At 41.9% G+C, this 23,418-nt stretch overlaps 1 protein-coding gene across 19 annotated transcripts in view; it reads left to right on the top strand.

Annotated features, from left to right (window-relative positions):
- plecb (plectin b) overlaps positions 1 to 23,418 on the top strand; it is a 130,856-nt gene that overhangs the window by 55,284 nt on the left and 52,154 nt on the right. For 6 of the 19 annotated variants that reach the window (XM_044209216.1, XM_044209198.1, XM_044209197.1 and 3 more), the window contains exons 1-2: positions 8,417 to 8,843; positions 8,992 to 12,366. The exons of 11 other annotated variants lie outside the window; for them this stretch is intronic. In XM_044209216.1, the coding sequence (XP_044065151.1) occupies positions 9,027 to 12,366 (3,340 nt within the window). In that variant the 5' untranslated portion in view covers positions 8,417 to 8,843; positions 8,992 to 9,026. Of the gene's footprint in view, positions 1 to 8,416; positions 8,844 to 8,991; positions 12,367 to 17,369; positions 17,516 to 23,418 lie in introns of those variants that run through there. 2 more of the 19 variants (XM_044209214.1, XM_044209213.1) reach the window with 1 other exon arrangement.

Raw genomic sequence — 23,418 nt, 5'->3', positions numbered from 1 at the left:
GATGCAGAGTCTTGATATTTTCTTGCAGATAAAATCCCTTATCTTTCAGAGCCACATTAAAACGAGCCGCAGCATGAATTTAAAATGTCCCATTGCACCTTACCATCCTTTCTTTCCTACATGATGGAGTTAGAAAGTAGGTAGTTCTCGTAGGTGGTTCAGCTCAGTGAAAGTCAGTTAATAAAAGTTAGAGATAATAATGATGGTGAGTCACCACTGTCTGTCTGAAACTGGACTGAAAGCTGTGGTAGAAAAGGCCTTTTCTTTCCTCAGCCACAAACACACTAAGTACGTTTACTGCTGCAAGTCTTTCTTTTGTGAACAGAGCAGCTCCTGCAGTCATTTATTTTCTCTCTGCTCTGAGGAAAGGAAGAATGTAACTGATTCATTCTCTCCAGATGGAGGGGTTTATGGGAGTTGAGGATAATAAATCACCTTTCTGTGTGTCTGTGCGTATTTGTGGGAGCACATGTGTGTGTGTGTGTATATGTGTGTGTGTGTGTGAGGAGGCACCTGTATTGTGTTTGTCTGTATTTTATTAGAGGCTGATTGTCAGGATGCCTGATCTAAAAATACAGCTCAGCCTCTTCAGGTTACAATGCAAATCCACAGCCACACAGGAAGGCCAGAGTCCAGATCCTGTGTCAAGTTTTGTTGTTTGATAGCTGGTTGCCTATGGCAGCAGCAGCAAGCCCCCGTTCCCCAGGACTTCAACTGTGGACAGCACATGGTATTTGCCTAACCTGTGGGCTGGGTTGCTACAGCAACAAAGCCCTGCATGGCCACACCCATGTGTGGTTTGCGGACGGTGACTCATCGTGCAAATATGCAAATCTTTTTTTTGTTTTTGTTCTAAAATGTTTCATATTCACTCAGATGTTTTCCTCTATTTCTTGTTTTTCATACAAACCCAATTTAAAGGAGGAATGAATGAGCCTGCCCACTCATAGCATTAGTCCGTGTCTCTGTGTGGTGCAAACAGGCTTGTCCCTGTTGGCACTGCCAGACCTGGTGCTCCCTACAGCCATTTTATACCCTCCTCACCAACCAGACTGGAGCTCCATTTTGTGAGGGTCAACTCCCATTCAAGCATGATTTAAACTAATGCTTAAAGGATAGGTTCACAATTTTTCAAGTTTGTCTTCATACAGTATTCACACGTCCGTATGTACATTGAAAGAGTTTTTTGGTCTCTGTAATAATTCCTGGCCATGAAAAAAATCCTTTCAAGTGCAATTCTAATGTAAGAGGTGTTGGACAAAATCCACAGTCATCATTCTGTGCAAAGCTGTCTAACAGAAGCTTGTATGAGTTTGAGTTAACCAAATAAAATTGGTATCCCATGTTATAATCGTTTGTTCAGGAAACTGAAAGAGAAATGTTGTAATAGTGTTTCCTTGCTAGTAGTAAAACAAAGAGGGAGTTTAGAACTAAAAAGACTCATTTTGGGAGATACCCACTTGATTTGTCTAACTCAGACTGCCCCTTATAAGCTTCCGCTGAACTCGCTACTTGCTGCATGCATTTTTGCACAGAATGAGGACTGTGGATTTTTTTACCAGCAACTCTTTCAATGTACATATAGTCATGCAAGTATAGTGTTAAGAAAGACTTGTTGTTGACATGTTAACCTATATTTTAAGACATCTGTGTGTGAACTAATGATTCTATGTTAAAAACCTCACTTGATTATCTTGTTATGTATGTCAAGACTCCTTTAGTCAAAGATCAAGAAAGGGGCCACAGTGTAAATTTGACATAAGGATCATTTTTTTGTCAGGTTCAGTGCCCCACAAATTAGTCTGAACAAATTACTGCAGTGTATGCCTGTTCAGTTCAGTCTTAACCATATCTCTTTGAAGTTCCCTTCAGGGTCAACTGCACTCATTGGGAACAAGCCAGAACTGATAAGAACTCAACCATGTTAGCTGTTACCTGTGATCTCACAGCCCTTGAAAAATGGTTACACCAGTTGCACATTGACAGGAAATTTGCATTGGAGCTCTACATGGTGGGACTGTTCTCTTTTGGTGCGCTAATACTTGTCTCCAGTTCTAAGATTAACTCACTAGTCTTGAACGATTTACAAAAACTTAATTGCTCCCCATAAACCAAGGAATAAGTATGCAAGAGACAAAGCCAGAGTTGTTGTTGGGTTTCTTTTGGATGCCTTGGTGGTGCCTTTTGCAGACTGGCTCTTAGTTCTTTTTCTGTCTTTCTCTTTCTAGTTTTTTTGTCCTCCCTTTTTTCCTGTGTCCACCCTTCATCTTAATCTCTTGGCCTATAATTGGTGAGGTTTCTCGAACAAGGCATCCAGTGTGCATCTCCCAGTTAGCTGTAGCTGGAATAAAGCGTGGGCGCCTTCAGATGTATGGAACATGGTGCAGGGTATCCGGGGCAGCAGAGAGGATATGTCCAGCCTGGCAAGGCCCTCAGATTTATGGTGTAGATGTTCCTCTGCATTTATGGGCCAGAGATGAAAAGATTCCCTTGTTCTTTTCTCACAAACACCCTCCCTACCCTGAATGTACCCCTCCACTCCCATTTCTTCTCTCTTTTAGACCCATCTTGCATGCCATGTTGTTCCGCTGGACTTGCAGTGGGTCTCACAGGGGTGAAAAGAAGGACTAGCAGTGTGGTTTTGACTGGGTGTTGAAAACAGAAAAAGGGGTTTTGTTGTGTTTTGTTGAAGCCACCGAGGCCTTTGTATGATATGTCAGATCAAAGCAGCAGGGACAGGGGAGATCCCCTTGGAGATCGGTTCTGGCTCAGTCCGAAGAAAGGTAAGTGGCAATACAGTACTGGAAAAGGAGGAAGGATGCAGTGAGTGCATCGTCAGCATTGGTCGGATAAGAGTTTATGTCATGAAGAGGTGTGGCCACATACAGTCATTTTTCACGCTATGGAATCTGGAGAGTTAAATAGGGAGTTGTGCAAATCATGGATCCATCTTGTGCAACAATAGTTAAGCCTTTTCTAGCTCTTAAATGGTGTAATACATTTCTTGCATGCTGATTCTGATCCCTGGCTGCAGTTTAGCTGAGCTGGCATACAGCTCTCACAGGAGAAAGAACAAGAGAGTCAAGGGCTGATTCAAATTTTCTGCCTATCTCACTGCTGGAACACAAAGCATTTTTGTAGTCACTGGCTGTTTGCAGAAATTACCACCAACGGCTGATTTCTATTACTTGAGTCAGAATGGCAAGAGACATTTTCAGCTTTTTGATTGCAGGAGGAATATATATACTGCTTTCCCTAAGTGCTGGATAATAGATATAAAATGTTGGAGTGAGGAATACTTTGGCATCCACTGCATCAATCATCGGGAACATTATCCATTATTATCCACGGTCGTCGGCTGTTCCCAGTGTCAGACATGGCGAATCTGTCACATTACTGCTGCTCCTGCTTTCAGTCCGCCCACATTTATCCCCTTATAGGTGGGCTGCTGTCCAAGTCTGAGAGGCTGTAGGGAGCGTTGTAAGGTTGGACACACAGAGATCCCACCACTAACACGTGACAGACAGCTTGTTGGAGAGAGAGTAAGTAAAAATGAAAGGGACTTGGCAGTCTTTTTGGGTGCTCCTGCTTTTTTTTGGTGGGTAAGGAGGAAGAAGGGAGGCATGATCTGTGACTTCATATCTTTCCACTCTGGAAAAGGAGAAGTCAGTGTGATCCGTGACTTGTGGAGTTGAGAACACAAGCAAGGCCTGTCATTTTTACCTCAAACACACATCAGTTTATAGATTTTCCATGTGCATTTATGTGTATATTGGTGAGACAAAAGCCAAGAGTTGGCTTTTCCCCCCCTGCTCACACAGTAGGCTATTCTACTTATAAGGTCAGTACAGTTTTATATTTCTTAGCTTAAGCTTTCGCCGCAAAATTACTCTGCTGAATTTTTCTTTCTCTTTTAAACAGTTACACATACTTACTTAAAACTGTCTTACTCCACAGTTGCATTTAACATGCCTCATGTAACTATGTAACCAAGGTAAAGCAACAAGAACAGTTCCTATAGTGTCTTTATTGATTTCAGAACACTACTTTGTCTATTGTTCTTGCCCCTCAGCTCTGATCAGAGCAAAGAATTTCTCTCCTACCACAATTTCCCCCTTGTTTTTATCTCAGTTATCCAAGAACAGTTGATTATTTATTTTTGTGAGAAATACCAAAGACACCTCTCAGTTTCCTTCCATGCTCACCAGCTCTTAAAACAGAGCTTCTTTGTCTGAAGCCATTCTGTGGTTGAAGCCATTCTGTGGTTAAACACACTTCTGTGGCTTTGTGATTAGTGGGATAATACATAGTTTTTTTCTACTTGCCATGCCTCAAACTATCTCTAGTCCCTTTGGCTATGCACACACACAGTTCCCTTCAAGTCGTCAATCTTTAACCCCACTAGATCATCCCAATTACACCCAGAGTGGCCAGGGACCAGTCAGAGCCAGAAATTAATCCTTGCAGCTTCATCCTTCTTGCATTTCAAAGGCTACTTTCTCTGCCTTTACAAGCACTAATTGACACTGTTGTTCATGCTGTCACATACACATATCAGTCAAGGATGTTTAAGGGGGTTGTATGAGGGTGGGATTAAGACCTCACATGCAGTCAGTCAGCATGTTAGAATTGTCAAGTCAACAAGTCAAGTTTATACTCAGCCCAAAATCACAAACTTGTCCCAGAGGGATCAATCTTTACAATATATGACAACCCATATCTTTAGGCCCTAGACAACTGTAGGTATGAAATTATTATGTGAAGATAATATGAAAATATGAAAGAAATATGACAAATCTTGTGGATTTTAGACTGCACCCACATTTAAGAGTCTATGGTGTCACACTATTCCACTGATCAACAGGTGGCGGTAACACATCAAGGTATGCTGCAATGCCCAACAAAGGCAGAGAAGAAGACTGCAAGCTCGCAAACATTTATTGCACCAGTTAAATTTAATTCATCACTTCATAATTTGTTAAAGCATAATTTCATTAATCAATTAAAATTGACTACTGGGAAAGCCTATAATCACTGTGGTGACAACCCCCTGCCTCCATAAAAAGCTGCTAACAACAATCTCTAACTTTAGCAGATTCCTAGGTCGGGGGTGTTTCTGCTCTACCATATGTCAGCTCTGTCAGGAGGCACAGCTGTCCCCGACTGAGGGGTCACTCACCTAACTATACCTAGCCAGGAGACAAGCTCCTCAAATGAAAATAGGCTTATCATCCAGATAAAAAGGGAGCTCTCGTGCATTGCAGAATGATTCGTCATAACTACAAACTGCAAAACTGTGTCCCCAGGTTTTTTCTACCTCATATACTGTCACAATAGGTGCCTTACTTTTAAAAAGAAATTCAGGGCAGCATATTTACATGTAGCGCTTCAAAATATTGCGGGAGAATTAGTTCCAGTTACCACTGCTCGGCTAGAAAGCTTCAGTGCTTTCTCGTAGGTAGCTGACAGAATGCAGAGACTTCTTGAGTTTGTCCCTGCTTTAAAACCTGCTGCTAAATTCAACCCTACTGTAAATCTTAATAGCTTCATAGTAAAGTATCAAGCTAACTTGTACATTAGAATTACATGTCATTCATTAGGAGGACCCATCATTCTAACATATTAAGACGTTTGTTCTTTAGTTTCAACATCATACTAACTTCTTGTAGTGTAAGCACATGCATTAGTGGGTAAGAAAGGCTCTGCTGACCTTTGCTTGGATCTGATATCAGAATGGAGGGCACGTGTGCAAGGCCAATAGACCCTGGAGCAGCAGGCCTTTACAGTGGGCCAGTTGCCAGCCACCATGAGTTGGTGGTGACAAGTCTATTTTGGGACTTGTGGAGGTCTGAAACAAGCAGAAATGGACTCCTAACCAGATAACTATTCAGATACACTTCCCCACTTTCCTCTTATTACTCCTTTATCTGCTTCAATCAATCACATCATGCTTCCATTTGCGGCTGTCTGCTGCTACAGTATCTGTTTATATACTGAATAAAATTAGATGCCATTAGTGAGCTTATGTCCCATTCCCTCATGAGATTCTGTTTCAGATCATTTATTAAGTTGCTAATGCCACCTACAAACCTGCACACAGCTATTGTAACCACCAGGTCACTGTGAAAACCAGCAGCAGCACACGTTCATAGCCAGGGTTTGTCAGGCCCGGTGATAAAGCATTTCTCTTGAAGCGGGCATATTTAATATTTGGATGGCCCAAGGGACTGGGCCTCAAGCCAGAATAAGGGCCATTGTGGGAAGTTTGAAGTTCACTGAACACTTTGTGCATAAACAGTGCATGAAATCACACTGATATGCTGCCCGGAGGGCAAGGCACCATGCATGGTGATGAAGATTACCCCAAATGAGATAGCTCTAGGCTTGAATTTTAACACAATGCTGACTGAAAACAACACAAATCAGCCCCAATGATATGCCAATGTATTTGTTCGATTCTGTTTGAATAAGTTCCTTATATGTGTTTTTACATGATCTCTTTGCTGCATGTCTAGTTGGCAGTTGTGTACCACAAAATACCAAGTGGGTTGAGTAATAAAATTCTTCAGAACAACTTCATGTGACTTAAATACCCTTACTTAAGCCCAAGCTTGCAGATTCGCACATACACAGCCAGCTTTTAACAGTTGCCACCACCACCGCCTCTGCTTCAATGTCAGGCAAACTGCAGCATGTCAATGATAAGCCTTGTTTCGTAATACAGAGAAATGCCTTTCTTGTACAATGAACCTAAGAATTTCTTTGTTCCTCCACTGAAAACTCCTCCCAGCCTTAAGACTGAATCAGTAACCTTACATGCACCTCTAAAGATAATAGAAGACCATGAGGGTTGTAGAGCATATCTGCTATAGGTGGAGTACATACATGGCCTGGGGCATCACCTCCTAGTCTGAATAGATAGATGTCAAAGAACTGTCATGTGACAGGAATTGTTTTCATGGCAGCATTAGTAAAGACATTAAGGAGGTTCACTACTATACTGCCAAAAACTGTCTGCTGTCACTGAATAACTTATTTACGTAATATTACTGCGCTATTTTTTTGTGTGTTCATATTTAACATTTTTCTGTGGTTTTTTAGCACATATGGCATGTAAGACTGTAATTTTGCCCTATTTTTTTTCTTGATTGCTGATGAAAGCTTGATAATGTGCTAATGGTTTGTTTCAGATCACTGTGTCTTTGCAAATAGTGGTCTGATAAATGACAGTGTAGTCCAGCTGTCCAGAACAACAGATTCATAGCCTGCAGCCCCGAAAGCAGATATGTGGCTTACTCAGACTTCTCTCACTTCATTTGGTTGTTGCCATGGCAAATAAAATGAAAACAGTTTTCCGCAAGTGTTTGGATGTGTAATAGTGTTTGTGGTTTCAAACAGCAGGGGGGAATACATCATTTCATCGTCACTGTAATTTCACAACTAGATCACTCGATCACTGTGTTCCAGCACACTGTGTTCCACTTTACTCTTCAGTATATCCTTTTCTTTTCAATGGGATAAGTGAACATGTACTCCTCTGCTCTATCCAACAATTTTCCTTCCAGTTTGGTTTTCACTAGACACTGGCCATGAGAGGACACTCACTGACACAGAGAGACGAACGGGAGACAGATGTACAGAGGAGAGAAGTGATCTAGGGAAAGAAATCTGATATCATGTTTGTGGGAGTGCGGAAAAGGTTAGCTATAATGCGCAGTTCTTTATATAGTTGTGCAAGACAGATTCTTGGTTCCAAGCTAAATCGAGGCATGAAGCCCTAATATTAACAGTCTGAAGCAGCAACACAACTTTAGGGTGCTTTACAGGCTGTTACATCACTTTAATGAGCTGCGATGGGAAACACTGATTAGTCTATGTAGTTTCCTTCACTTGGTGACTTGGTGACCCTCCAAACAAACACAGATGTGAATAGAACTGAACTTAAAATTAGTTGTGTTAGACTAAATTGGCATGGGTCGTATCAAACTACCAGTCTGTGAGTTAAAGTTTTGACTTTTCATATCCTGTTTATAAAGTTTTGGTAAAATGTCACTAGCCTTTACTTTATACATTCAGACATGAGATCCAAAAACCACACCTTGTGTGTGGAGTAAAAGCTCCTCAGTGATACCTGATCAGGAAACGTGTAAACTAGACACCTTGTACTCGATAACCTACATGGATGCTCAGCAAGTTGCTCCAGGACAGGATAAATGTATTCCAATTGGTCAACTCTCTTTCTTTTAAACAAATCTCTGTTTAGAACAGCCCATTTATTGGGCCGGTGTGTATGACACGCCAAAGGGTGTGTGTCAGCCAGTCGTAGTGTGTGTTTAGAGGTGTGTGTATGTGTGTGTACATTATATTGGAGGCGTGTGCTTTCATGTGAGGGTGGGCATCTCCTTTAAAGTCACAGAGCTACAGAACATGTGCTCGGACACACTTCATAGGTGTGTTGCACCATTCATCTTTCCATTTTATACTTTATTTCATATCAATTTATCGCAGACACTCTTTGTCTTTGCTTCTTACTCTCTTTGTCTTTGCTTCCTGCTGTACTATTTACTTTAGTGAGGATTTTTTTCCATGCCAGTTTTTCCCTAAGAAATAGCGAGAGAAGGTAGGAGGAGCCAGACTGAAAAGTGTGCCTCTCTCTCTCACACTCTTTCACACACGCTCCCTCTCTTCCATTCTGTCATCTCGGCAGAACAGAGACTGTTCATTACCAGCCACGCTGAATGTAGGGGGGGCAGTACACTTTTGACTTTAAGTCAGATTTCACAGAGGAATATTCTTTTTCTTCACGATATCCAAAGGATCAGCAAGAACAAGAGGAAAAGAAAGTAAGACAAAAGATAACAAGTATTTCTTCTTTCATTTTTGTCTATATGAATTATGAAGCATGTGACAACTGGTTTTGCCACTGGATTCTTTCACACAGCAAAACGTGAGATTGTCATATTTATCTTCCTTTCATGTTGTTATTTTCAGTTTCACTTTGAGAGAATATACAGACATAAAGCAGAATGGTTGCTGGTATGCTGATGCCCCTGCGGGACCTGAGGGCCATCTATGAGGTTCTGTTTCGAGATGGTGTCATGGTGGCCAAGAAGGACAAGAGGCCTCAGACCAAGCACCCTGAGATAGAAGGTGTGTGCAACCTACAAGTAATCCGTGCCATGGGGTCTCTTAAGTCTAGGGGCTGTGTGAAGGAGACATTTGCCTGGAGACATTTCTACTGGTACCTGACCAATGAGGGCATTGTTTACCTGCGTGACTACCTCCGCCTGCCCCCTGAAATTGTTCCTGCCTCCCTGCAGAGGGTTAGGAAGCCAGCCTCCTCCCTGGCCATTACCCACCAGGCTGCACGGGTCCAATCTGTGGAAGGTCCTACATCTTATGTTCCCAAGCCAGGACGCAGGGGTGAAGCAGAGAGCCAAGAGGCTCTGGCCGAGCGTCATGGCTACCGCCATAAGATGATGGGTTCTGGAGAAAGAGAGAGCTACCCTGATAGGACCCCCAGGTTTAGGGGTCGTCCGCTGGCTGCAGAACCAGTCAGGCCAAAAGCATCTTGGGAAGTACAAGACCAGCCTCAGCCTCTGTTTAGGAAGGGGAACAACTTCAGAAGTGAAGCAGTGGAGGAGAGCAGGGTAAAAAGAGTATCTTGTCAGCAGCCCGATGTGAGCAGTAAGAAGCCAGTAACAACATCACAGGAGAGAGGAGTGTCTGAAGTCCAAAAGGAGAAGGTCCAGGTTCAGAGAGCAGCTTTGAAACAGGATGTGTCACAGACCACTCTGACATCAGCGTCCTCCAAAACAGCCCTACCATTAACTGTGGCTGCTGTTGCTGAGGCTACAGGTGCTGCAACATCAAAGATTCCAACTGAACCCTCTACTCCCAAAACAAATAAGGATAAGCCTAAGATTGCTAATGAAAAAGCTTCCATGAAGCTTTGTGAAAAGGTAACAAGGAATTCAGCTATCACAGTACCTGATACAAAGGTCAAAGAGGAGAAGACAAAAAAGGTAATTGTGGATCCAATTAAATCTGCAGAGGTCAAGGCTACATCTGAAACGGCAACTGCTAAAATGAAGGCCCAGGCAGTTATTACAATGGCTACCGCTCAGGAAACCAAAGAAGAGAAGCTTAAGAGAGCAAAGGTTAATGAGGAATCAAGTAAACCTGCAGAAGTGAAGACCCCATTTGAATCTAAAATAGATCATGAGAAGGCAAAGAAAACTTCCAAAGTAACTGCCACTCAGGCAACCACCAAACCCCCAACTGACAGTAGCACCAGTGAGCCAGTGTTGTCCACTGATGCAGTAAAGGAAATCTCTAAAGTGAAAGTGACTCAGGAGCCCATTGATGCTAAAGTGAACTCAATGAATCTCTCAGCAAAGCCCAAAACTGATGAAGTGCCCCAGAAAACTACTATGGTGGCTGAGTCCTCAATACCTGAAGTTAAAACCACCATTAGAACAACAACTCTCTCAGCACCTATGGCCAGTACTGAAGATACTAAACCTGTCAAGGGGAAAGCTACAGTAACAGAGATGATTACAAAACAGGAGAAAACTGATGTAAAGGTGATTCCTCATGTCAAGAAAGATGAAAAAATAGTGCCAGATGAGGCCCTTAAAGTCTCATTACAGGGCCCTGCATTAACGCGAAAAAGCTCCTCTTCACCTCAGCTCAGTCAAAATGCTGCCACCATGGAGGTGGTTATGGAAACCAAACAAGTGGTTGAGGGAAGCTCTAAATCAAAAAGGAAGAAAAAGAAATCCCCAGGTGAGATATCCAAGAGTATCAATGCCGAGGAACTACCTGACTCAAAGCTGGGGAAGAAAAAAACCTCTATAGACAAGCCCTCTGAGGAAGTTGTTGAAAACACCCTTCAACTCACACCAGTGATTACCTCAGAGCCATTGGCCGTGTCTACCAGCATAAAGACTAAGGGGACATCACCTGTAGAGGAAACTAAGACTCAGGCTGAAATAGATATTGATGGGGGGAAAATAGAGGAAGTCCCTCAACAAATTGATGGGAAGCCAATAATGGAAGTCCCTAAACAAACTGTGGACCAGAGTATTTCTCAAGTAGCATCACTACCATTAGATCAGATCCCAGCAGTGCCCCCAGTGGAGCTTCCAGAATATGCACAAGTCAAAGAGAAGGTTGAGGGAAGTAGCGTCAGCAAAACATCACAGGGACCATTATGCTCCAAGGACAGGTTTAACGCTAAGTTGCCCCAGATGGAGCCAGTGAAATCTGAGGAAATGACTGTCACTAAAGTGGAAATGGTGACGGTGCAGAAAATAACTCTAGCAAGCCCTAAACCTGAGGAGAAAAGCCCTGCACCACTGTCAGAATCTCAGAAACCCACAGTTGAGACTAAATCCTCAGTAAGCACAGGGAAAGCTGCAGAGGAATCTTCAAAGGGTAAGAAGAAAGGGAGGGGGAAGAAGCAGGCTCAGGCACCAGTATCAGACACCATAAACACAAAGCCTATCTTTTTGCCTGAAGCAGAAGCATTGCCGTCCACTAACATTACATCATTGCCCAAGGCCACAGTTAAAGACAGCCCTGTCATGGCCCCGGACCTAACAAAAGAGAGTGTTTCTCCAAAGATGACTCCTGAAAGAATGTGCATTGAGGAAACCAGGCAGGCAGCAGCTGTGCTCTCTGAGGACCCAGCAGACAAAGGGGAGGTGGAGCCAGCACTGCTCTTTGCAGAAAAAATCAAGCGGGAGGTTCCGAAACCAAAATCATCCTCCACTGCGAGGGAAGCACACGCAGCCGGAGAATTAGCGTCAGCAGCACCAGTGGTAACAGCAGGGGCAGCTATAGCTCAGGCACAGGCCAACCCCCTCACTAAGCAAGAGGAGCCTCCCAGAGTTGCACAACATTCAGCCAGTCAGGCAGCAGAACACAGCACAGAGAAAAGGCTCTCTGTTTCTGAGGCCTTAAAGCAGGAAGAAGAGAAGAAGAGGGACTTGGAGGAGGACACACCCTCTGCCACTGCCACACCCGCAGCTGACCAGCCTCACCTAGGGGACACCTGTGAGTCTGTAAGCCCTGACATAGACGAGGCCACCATGAAGAGAAAAATTGTAGTGGTTGAAGAGATAGTTGAGGTGAAACAGGTCATTAGTCCTCAGGCAACTGGGGAGCAGTCACCTCCTCCACCTGTGCAACCTGAGGCAGAAGGAGAGGAACTGGACCTGGATGTTCTGGAAGCAATCGCCATAGAGCGGGCACTTTTATCAGGGGTGGTGGGGTCCAGGGTGCAAGGAGCCTCACCTGAGGAAGACTGGGACCACTCACTAGAAGAGCCAGAGGAGAAAACGTGGCCTAACTTCATTGAAGGTTTGTTTGAATGTGTGCCAGTTAACCTACTTCCTGCCTTGTCCTTCTCTCTCTGTGTATGTGATGTAATTGCTCTTGCATATGGGGTTCCACCTTTCTTTTAAGCATGGGAGGTCTTTGCTCCTTCACATTGTCATGTACTTTCATACTCCAAAGAACATTCCCATACTGTAATTGTCTGTCTATGACTTCTCTTCCAAAGTATTATTTAGGGTGATTTGATTATAGATTATAGCTTAAAGTTACATATTACAGAGCCCAGCCTCTATTTTGTGAACTTTGACCAGAGGCAGTCTCTTTTTAGGAATAGTTTCAGTGAGCTGGTAAGAAGAGTCCATTGAGATGTGGCTGTGATTTAATTATGTGTGTGTTAAAATAGATGAAGTATCAGTAACACTGTCATAGCACACCCTGTAGTGTATTCGAGACACTGTCAGATTTTACACAGGCATAACGACATGGATTCCTCCTCCACATATAATCACAGGTGAAAGTTATGCTTAAAAGCTATATCTAACACTATACGTAATAATTAAATACCAAGTAAATATTACCTGTAATTTACCACACTGTTTACATGCAGAGAATGTGGCTGTGGCAATTATGAGTCTATTAAACAAATCAAACCCCCAAAATCACACGTTTTTGGGTGGGGAATTCCAGTTCTGTTTGGTAATAAATTGAGCTCCGCACATGTTTCAATGAAAACAATAATCTCTGGAGCCATCTCTGAGTGTTGCCAAATGAGATTAGGCAGACCTGCAGTCATTCCAACAAGGTGGGGCTGTTTGCTGAGATTCAGCCTCGCCTGTCCCTGCAGAGATAGTTGTGTGTGAGTTAAAGCCAGACTGACTAAGGGAGGGAGGTGTGGTGCTTTTGGGAGCATTTCTCCTCTTTGCTCTAGTAAGACAGTTCCTGGCACTGTTTTATGTTCTGTGGTTGTTTTCTTGGTTCTCTTTTCAGCGTGTCTTATATAGGAGATAAGCTTGTCCCTTGCATACCATTATGTAATGGTATGTGTAGGATATGGAAGTTATGTAGACAATGTGATAACAGTGGTATATGCTGGCCTCCTTTGCTGGATCTAGGAAATAACAGTTCCAGAAAGTCCAGAAAAAGGTGCCATTTGATGCTGTAGTTGGTTCTGTTGAAGTGAAACTCGCAATGCTCATCTTAAATCATGATGCTGAAGCATGTTCATGTGACTAATATTTAATAATATTGTGTCTAATATTTCACAACTTTCAAGAGTTAAATACTGTTATTTTGATTATTGTGTGCATTTTTGTAAGAGGGTATATAGCAAGGAGTTCACATGGGCGTTGTCTATGTGGGTGTGAGCAACAGACAAAGAGTCAGGAAGTTGGAATAGCTTGCTCACAGCACTATGGGTGTGTTTGTTTGGTTCCACACGTGACAGCAGATCTGGATTCACTTAGCAGCCTGATTCCTTTATTCAATCTGTGGTACTCATCAGGAAAATAAGTCCCTTTTGCAGTTTGATAAAACTATATGTATGACTCACATATACAGTTAACAGCATATGCAACTCATTATGAACAGATCTTAATTCATTGCAATGCACAATGAACTCTGCTTAGCACTGATAATTGGAATTGAATATTTACGAAGATTTAAAATGTAATTTTAATTGTGGAGTTCTGTTTGATGTGTGACGTTGTCAGATATGGACAAAGCTGTGCCAGTCTATCAGATGACCACCAGTGTCTGGTGACCCACTGCTGACATCTGCTGTCCATTAACAACCATTGTCATCTGTCACATAGACCAAATGCTACAACTATAGTCAGAGGTGTTTTGTTAAAACTCCAAGTAACACATATTTCACATCATAAAGTGGACAAAACTGTTTTTTTTTTTTGGTTATCAAGCTTTGCATTAGCCAGATTGTGCACTGTTGCCAAAGCAGCTTCCTTCTGATTTTACCTCAGATATGATGAGTAGTGTTAGATAGGGCAGTGGTTTACAGAGATGCATTTTTTAGTGCTGTGATCCTACTGAGTGTGGTATTCTTGGTATGTTAGCTAATTAAAAAGTTGTCAGCAGACTGTTACACCCTAGGTTGCAGTTAGGTATGTCTACTTTTGTCCTATTACAATTTCTGTTTCTCTTTCATTGCATCAGTGATGTGGAAACCAGGAACAAGGAAAGTATTTGAAAAACTGACTTACACCACAAAAATGTTGCTTTCAAAACAAGGGCTCCTTAAGCTGGTTTAGATTTCAAGGGAAGACTTTTGCATTACGTGTGACACTTTTGATTTCTGTTGAATGGAAAGTGCTGTACGTGCTTAAACAAAAGCTGTGCAGGGAGCACTTTTCTATGAAATTCTTGAGAGGCTGTTTAAACTCTGCCCACACATAGCACCGGGGCAATTAGACTAAATCATATCCCAGACATGCCACTGAGGTCCTCCATGTTTTCATCTTTGAAATCTTGCCCGATGCATACTTGTGTGATTGGTTAAATGAAGAGCTACAGTATGCTGCAGCTCTGTGCCTTTCATTATGGTGGCACATCATTTTCATGTCATGACTCACCCAGACCATTCTCAAATCTGAGAGCCTGAATTATGAGCCTGACCTTTTTTTTGAATGGAGAAAAAATGTGTGATATAATGAATGTTCAATCTCATGCTATCTATCAATAGCCTGTGTTGTGAGTTGGAAGCTTAAGTAGAATCTGCTGCTGCTGTTTCTGCTGTTGACCACCAGTAATGTTTTGCTCAAACCAAAGTAAATTACTTTAGCTGCTTAGTGCCTATCTTTTACTGCTGACTCCACCTCTGAAATCACTTCTTATACTTTATTGGACTCATCATAAGTGTCAGAACATATCCTTACCTTTCATCACTTCAGACACAAGCACACCAAGCAAACATTTTGATAAGAAGAGATGTTGATACAACAGTCTGTGCCAGTGCTGAAAATAGTCTGAATGAAACTTGAGAAGGTGACTGTAGTCCTCCAAAGCTGCTGCATTATTTCTGTAAAATCATGATTTAAATATGAAACAAGAATCAGTAATCAATACCTTTTTGTGATATCACTTTAAAACTGACAAGTGTGCACAAATGACTACACAGCGTAATAAGAAACCAAAGCATAATCCTCTCCGATGAGCCAGTTGTGTGTGATCTTCCCACACAGAGTTTTAGTTTCCAGTTTAACCTACTGAGCACACTGATGAGCACAAAGTGTGATATCAAATTTAATAGCAGCCTATTGCAACATAATGACTAGGGGCTTGATAGTGACGCAGAATCAGAAATCTGTTGTAACAGTAAAACGCTCCCCCAACAGAGAGATCGATAACATGTGGAATATATTGAGGGATTGGTCGAGATGTTTACGACATTAGTCATTTCCCAGGGCATGTGTTGGGCCTTATGACAGAGGCTGACTAACTCAACTTCAACTTTTTGTGAGTGAGTTAGAGGAATATTTGCAGTTTATGGGTCTTCTGCACATGTTCAGTATTCAGGGTGTTTTTAGCCTCATTTTAAATTTCACCCAAGAGTTTAGTGACCTTTATGTTTTGACCCTTACTCAGAATTTTCTCACGAGAGACCTCACCACCTGCTTAGTCAAGATTAATTGTTAAGTAGAGGAGAGCAATGTTTACAAAATGGAGCTTCTGCTCTATATGGGTGTAGATTGAGACAAGAGGTATTCCCCCCTGGACACAAGCTTAGAATGCCTTTCGGCTATGTGTCCTAACATGAATGATATGCACATGAGGCTGAGGGGCCTGTGAAGTTCAGGAGTTTGTGAAGGCACATGAGGATGTTCATGGAGGAATTCCCTGCGATCCTCTGTAAAGCCTCTACATGTTTTCTCACTATAGCTGCCTTCATTTCACACAGGGCATCCATCTATGGTGTCCATGTTTCATGAGAGAGGACAATCCCAGCTCTACTCTCCAGACACTGGGTAGAATTGCTTTTAGCATTACGGAGAAATGGAACCACTTGTCAACACTTCAATTGACAAAGCCATATGCATATATTAGAACCTACTATATTTAGAGAATGTTGTGCATTGCTGTGATCCCAAAAGCAATAGGGGATGAACATTGAGAGCTCTGGCCATATTAAACTCTCTCACAATCTGTCCATCACTAAACTGTGTGAGGCTGATCTGATTTAGTAAATATTCCATCAGTCTTAGCTCTCAGTTTTCATATTTACTGGCTTTGTTGCTATTTCTGTCCACTTAATGTTACTGCCAGTGCCTTTTCCCCATTATGATGCTGAACATATCCAGTTTAACCCATATCATTTACAGTTTAAATGTCAGCCATTGAGTAAACACTCTTATTATAAGTGATGCATCATGAGGGAAACTGAAAGCTGAAATTCCTAGATCAACAAAAATTGGAATTGCCAAAATCAGCACCCATTAGAGTTGTGTTTTCTACGGCTGTATCACATAACATCACATATTGTATTGGGTTTTATCATCATTGAGTAAACCATGTATTGTATGGCATCAGTGCTTCTTGTGGTATAATAGTGATGAGTCTACTTTTGTATGTGCTTACAATATTCTGTCCAAATGATGACTCTAGCATATGTTAATCATGTTGTACCCCAGAGGGCTCTCACACGAGATGTGTTTTCTGGCTGAGAGCTGTGATTTAATATCACTGAATAAACCTGCCATCATCATCATCAAAGAGAAAGAAGGAGGGAGGGTCTGCTTGTGTTTGTGGGGGGTGTCTCTAAGGGGCGAGTGTAGCCAAGTGTCCTGCCAGAGCTCTTCCATCAGTTTCTAACTGTGACACTGTGTGATCATTTCGCTCTGGTGGATATTTATAACCCTCAGTCAGCTGCAGCCCTCTCCCCCTAACTACCCACCCCTCTGAGCCTCTCGCCCCTTGCCCCTGCCCCCTTCCCCAGGCTTGGCGTGTCGTCCCTCCTCCCCTGGCCACGGGAGAGCAGGCTGACGGATCCAAGCAGCAGGCGCAGCCTGTCAAAATTCAACACAAGGGAGAAACAAGGCAGTTCAGAGCAAACAAACAGGAGCCTCTCCTGTCTTCTTCATTCCCCCTCTGTCCAGCTCTCTTTTTCTTCGCCCTCTTCCTCCTCCTCCTCTCTGTACTGTCTCTTAGATGAAGATCATACCTGGTAGGTCCACAGAGTGGGGTTGCTGTGGCATGTCTGTCTGTGTCTAACTGCGTTTGTCTGTTTGGCTGCTGACTGTCGCATTGTGTGAAGTCTTGTTGTGTTCCTGTTCAGTGCATACTCACACAAACACGACAGAGACACACACATCCATATTTAATAAAGAGCAACCTTCAGCTACTGCCGCACAGGTTGTATTCCATTTTTAAACCTGTCCACAATGTGACTGACTTGAATTATGAGTGTGGTTGGCTGCCTTCTATATTTTCCTTTATTCAATGGTATCTAGATAGAAGTGGGTGAGGGCAGGGGTTGAGGTGGGCAATGTCAACACCCCCCCCATTCCCTTTAGGAGGTGTCTTTCCTGTCAATCTGACATCTGGTGGACGTCAACAAGCAGGAGTGACTTATAAAGAGTGTATTTTATTCAAAACCTTTTAGTCTGTGGGTAAGAGAGACAGCCGCATGTGTCTGTCTGGGCTATTTCAGATTGCCGTAAAACCACGACCACCTGCTATCGTACTGTGCAACCCAAACGCATCTGCTGAAATTGTTAAATTGTTGAATTTGTTATTGTTGTTGTGTCAAAAATAAAAATAGGGCTCTTTAACTTACCTTTTTACCGCTGTGTCACCTATGTAGTTGTTTTTTATGTTAAAAAAACAAATCTTAACACAGTCGTCATTTGCTCCTTCAAGATGTTCAATAGTAAAACTTTTGAAGGGTGTTGTCCTTTCATTTCAGACAGACTGTATTAAGCAATGGAAAGCAAGCTGGACTCACTTAAGGAAATTAATGCCTTTCATTGCTTCATTTGGTTTGATCCTATTCTCCAGAAATTAGTTATCAGCCAAGAAAGCAGATAACAAGCCCATCCTGCATGATAGACTTGTAAGATGTATAGAATACATCAGTTAGGCAAGTGTCTAAAAACAGCTGAACAATCAGGAGAAGCAGCCCAGAAGAAGACTTTCAGTAATAGCTTCAGGGTGGAACAGCATAAAACAGCAGGAAGTCCTGCTCAAGTTGTCTTTTTTTTTTTAAATGTCCCTGCCACACCCATACCACCCCACTCCTCTTGCCCCCTTCCCAGTGAAGGCCCACCTGTCACCACCGCCCAGGCTTGTCCCCCTCATCCCCTCTATCTTATCTCAATCTGTCCCAACAAATGCTTGCGACCCCCCCAGGACCCACTCTCCCCACCCTGGTGGTTTTGGGGCACTTGTTCGCCCTGATTATATTTTGGCGCTTGAGAAAACACAAGAGGCAAGATAAAAGAGCTGCAGGTCGCAGGATATTGAATCAATGGTTTTATAAAGGTTAAAAAAAGCAATGAGAGTAACATCAAAGTCTCAAAGTTGCTGGATGCTAGAGGACTGTTTGCATTATCTCTTCCTCTCTGTGTCTAACTGGTGTTTAACTCACTAAATGCTGATTTTGGTGCTAATACGGTTGTATTAGCAGTTCTAGGTGGCAGAGGATATTTTTGCATATTTATCATTTTGCTTATGTCTTATTTATTGTGTTTATGCCTATGTTTCTTTATAGATAGATAATAGACTTTGATCTATACAGGTCATATTACTAACTCTGCCAGCTCACACACAGCTTCACATGCGGCATGTTTACCCTGTGCATTAGTCACATTCGTGTGTAACCTTGAAACAGAATCTGATTTAAGTTTATTGCCAAGTAGGCTTTGGAGAAAGGACTTGGTATATTGGTGCATAACAATAAACACAGTATAAAAAAATATATAAAGAAAGATAATGCAAATACTGCCAGTCAAGAAGCATAAATAGAAAATTGAAAAATTGAGAAAATTTTAAATTGACAGTAAAATGCGAAAAAAATATTATAAAAATATGTAAAATATGATATATTATTTAAATGAAAGAGCTGTACAGTTTTGTGCAGGGATGTGCAAAATATTGACCAGGGAATGTGTGTGTGTTGGTGTGTATATTTGTGTTCTAGGGTTTCTTCAGTAAGACGAATCACTTTCTGTTAGTACTGGTTTAGTAGACCTGCCAGGTTGGAAGCACTGCCAGTCCCCAAACCGGCTGCCAGCCTTTGAACCAACAGACAGCCGTACAAAAGACATCAATCCATATGTCTGTTCAGTGGCAACGCTTTGATGACTTTATCTTGGATTTACCCTGCAGACAGATTCAATTTGTATGCACGCAACTCCCAACAGACTGTGCCCTCTAATACTGCAGATAAACAATAAGCTGTTTGATAAGCTAAGAAAGCTTAGTAGTCAATAGTAATTAAAAGGAAGGTGACTGTGGTGAGGGACTTAGTATGAGGAAACTGGACTGACATATAGTTTGTGTAACTCACCTTCCTTCTTGTATTGGGATGTGGTGGTAGTTGGCAGTCTTTGTGTTAATGGTAAAGGCAATAATATGATCAGTACTGACCGAGGATAGGAAGATATTATTATAGATGCATTTTGACCTGGCTGAAACGATACTAAAGGCAACTTTTACAATCAAGGATACATTTTGCCATTTCATATTTAGCACAATGTAACATTTTTCCAAAAATGTCAAAATTGAATTGCCTTCATATACTTAAGACACATCACTCTAATCTGTGGTGGCTAATATTTGACAGTAGGTAAATGTATTGTTGTTTACCCAACCCAGACATTATAATGTTCTATCTGCTAATGTTTTATTGTTTGAGATACTAAAGAGTTAAATGCAGCTGCTGTCCCCGGTGATCTGTGCTCCTCAGTCCAGGCCTGTCATGGGGCTTTTTGGTCTTAGCTGTCCCCCTTTCATTGGCATCCATTTGGCACGATGACAGCTCTGTCCTCTATCCACTCACGAGCTTCTCAGCTTGAGCTATCAATTATTACAGCAGGCAGAGTCGCTTCAGCTTCTAGTGAGATGCGCCACACTGTGCTGTTCGTGCAGAGGTGGGAACATGGATAATAACATACTCCCCCGACCATGTTGCAATGAGGTCAGCTGAAAGGGCACGAGGAAGGAGTTAGACTGTAAATACTCTGTGTCAAACACAAGAAGCATCACTCGGCATTCTTTCGCTGAACTTTGACCTTTCATCTGTGTTTGTTTTCCCTTTCTCAGACTGCAATTGGCATGTCATCCCCAGGGGCCCCTGGAGGATGTACCAAAGCAGATTTTCTTAAACTCAAACTCACTCCTAACAATTCAGGTGTTACAGCGACATCAGATCTGACTTTACATTCATGTTGAGTGCGGGACTGGGGTTATTCCCAGGCTGTTAACGTCTAAATTGCTTTGCATAAGAGGTTGGAGCTGGAATTAACAGGTTGAACAGGTGGCTCTTCTAGCTAAAGTAAGCTCACACTCCATCCCTCTTATACAGGAGTTGAGAGTTGAGAATGTGTCAAGTCATTTTTTACAATGCTGGTAAAGTATAACATCCTGTTTGATATGCTAAGACCCTATGTGCCATTTAGTCACACACACTGCCAAACAAATGCTCTTTTAGAGATGAATGTGAGACACACACAGAGCTGTGTGGGCCGTGGTGGTTGAGTTCTGGCTCTGGCTTTGGCCTGGTTTGTGGAAAAGCCAGCGTTCTTCCTGGAAACAGCCACAACTCCTACTCTGGAGCAATCCAGCTACCACTTACTATACACCAGTGTGTGTGTGTGTGTGTGTGTGTGTGTGTTTTTCCAGGACTCATGAGTGTATATAAAACAGCCTGGATGGCCTACACCACTGTGACTGCCACTGGTGAACCAGTGGCCATGAGTCATAACATAAACAGTGAACTTATGTCTCAGGGGCTCATAGAAACCCAAAGGGGCTTTGGATACAGTTCTTATGTCCTCTGGGAATAGTAAACGAACCCTGATGAGGCAGAAAGACACATGGAGCACATTCGGGACATTCATTTAGAGCTGATTTTATTTATGAGCAGCACTGGGACCATGGAAACACATCCGGTCCTGTGCTATGAGTTTATTTATACCCCTTGTGACCTCCATTAGGGATTTCTCAGCACTCCTTGGTCCATATAGTATACAGTGACATCAGCAGTTTACCTATAGACGCTAATCTATCTTGTGCACGTGTCACTTTTTCTTGTCTCTCTCTCTTGTCCTTTGTATACGGTTGTGCCTAAATCCAGATTCCCTTTCTCCAGAGGACCAGTCTGTCAGGTGTGTTCAATTAGTGCCATCGGAGAACTAAAATTCTGACTCGAATACAGTTTCAGTACAAATACTTTAAAACAAGTATCTAAATTAGAAAAAATAGTCCAACATTTTGGGAAAATACGCTTATTCACTTTCTTGTTTAGAGTTCGAGGAGTAGAGATTAATATCACTCTCGTGGAAGCTACAGCCAGCTATCTTAGCTTAGCATAAAGACTGGAAACCTTTGACCTTGAGACAATATGATTGATATCAGATTTTGGTACGGTTTATAGTGTTGTAGCCATCCCTTTAATATCTATGGTTGTTTTAGAATATTATGGGTGCTGTTGCAATAAATTTGTGTTTTATGACTATACTTGATTTTTATATAATTTTTTTCATCGGTGTGATGAAGTACCTTCGTTTGTCATGTATTTGATATTCTGGATTAGATAAAAACAACTGGTTATTTTATCCAGAAACAGTTTTTTCAATTGATTTTATAGAACGGGAAAAAAGCATGCCTTCTTCCTTGGGTGGGGTGTGGCGTAGAAAATCCACTCAAGTGAATGGTTAAAAATATAAAAAATATGGGCCAATACATTATTAAAATACTTCAGTGTTTTTTATGCCACAACCTGCCCATGGATAAAGCCATGTTTTTTCTCTTTTAAAATCATCCCCCCCTTTTAAGTACACCAGTGGGTGCAGGCGGCACTGGAAGTGCTCCTGTTGTCTTTCTTTTTCTTCAGTTTTTCAATTGATTTTCCAAAACGTACTATATCACACTATATATCAGTATCACGGTATAAAATTACATATACAGTAATAGCAGATTTTATCCATATTGCCCACAACTATGGCAGAGTATCTGAATTTGTTGTCATGTTATTCAGCTCATATCTTAAATTTCAATTTTAATATCGAAACAGCTCTGTCCATTCTGAGATTGCAAGGACAATTAAATTCATTTAAATTCCAGGCATGATCTTAAATTTGGCATTCTTGAATCAAATTATGTTACATATTGCATGAACAACTTGTTATCAACAACAAATGTACTGTGTGTTTACTTGGGGTCAAAATGAGTAATCATTGCTGTAAAAAGACTCCAAGCAGGTCATTCAAAAATGCTGCTCTGTTTGTGTTCAGTGCAACGTGAGAGAGCATCCTTTATGGTCCTGGGTCAGAAGCCAGTGTCACGTATTAGGTCACCTTCCCTTTTAAATGTGACCGAGGAACAGCTCAGCTATGCCCTGTCGTAAATTGTCACATCCTCAGGTTGACTGGCGACAGTAGGTGTGTGTGTCAGCCGGAGTAGACTGCTCCTTTGACCACACCGTCAGGGTTTGTTGTTTGGGGTTTTATTGTATTCAAACATATCATTCCTCATGCAAGTGATAGAGCTGAGAGTATGTTATGCTTGTAGATTTTTAGATTGGTTCTAGAAAGTCCAGAGGAGATTGAAAAACGTATAATATCATTAGAGACTTGTCTCTGTTGCTTTAGGGCTGCATTAAAACTGCCAACAAGCATGACAACAGTCACATAAACCAACACACCCAGAGGCTCTCAAACACCTCCCCTTTATACTATTTGTGTGTGCAAACACTGAAATCTAAACACTGACTCTGGACAAATGTCAGATAGAGGTACAGTAGACAGATAAATAGATTATATTAGTGAAGGGAAGTTCTGAAGAAAAACCCTTTTTTAGTTGAAAAGAAAAAGAGTCTGGTTTAGATTGTATAATAGTTAACAAGTA

Source organism: Siniperca chuatsi, linkage group LG9, assembly GCF_020085105.1.
Source record: "Siniperca chuatsi isolate FFG_IHB_CAS linkage group LG9, ASM2008510v1, whole genome shotgun sequence".
Taxonomy (NCBI): Eukaryota; Metazoa; Chordata; class Actinopteri; order Centrarchiformes; family Sinipercidae; genus Siniperca; species Siniperca chuatsi.
This window is presented reverse-complemented; position numbering and strand designations above follow the sequence as displayed.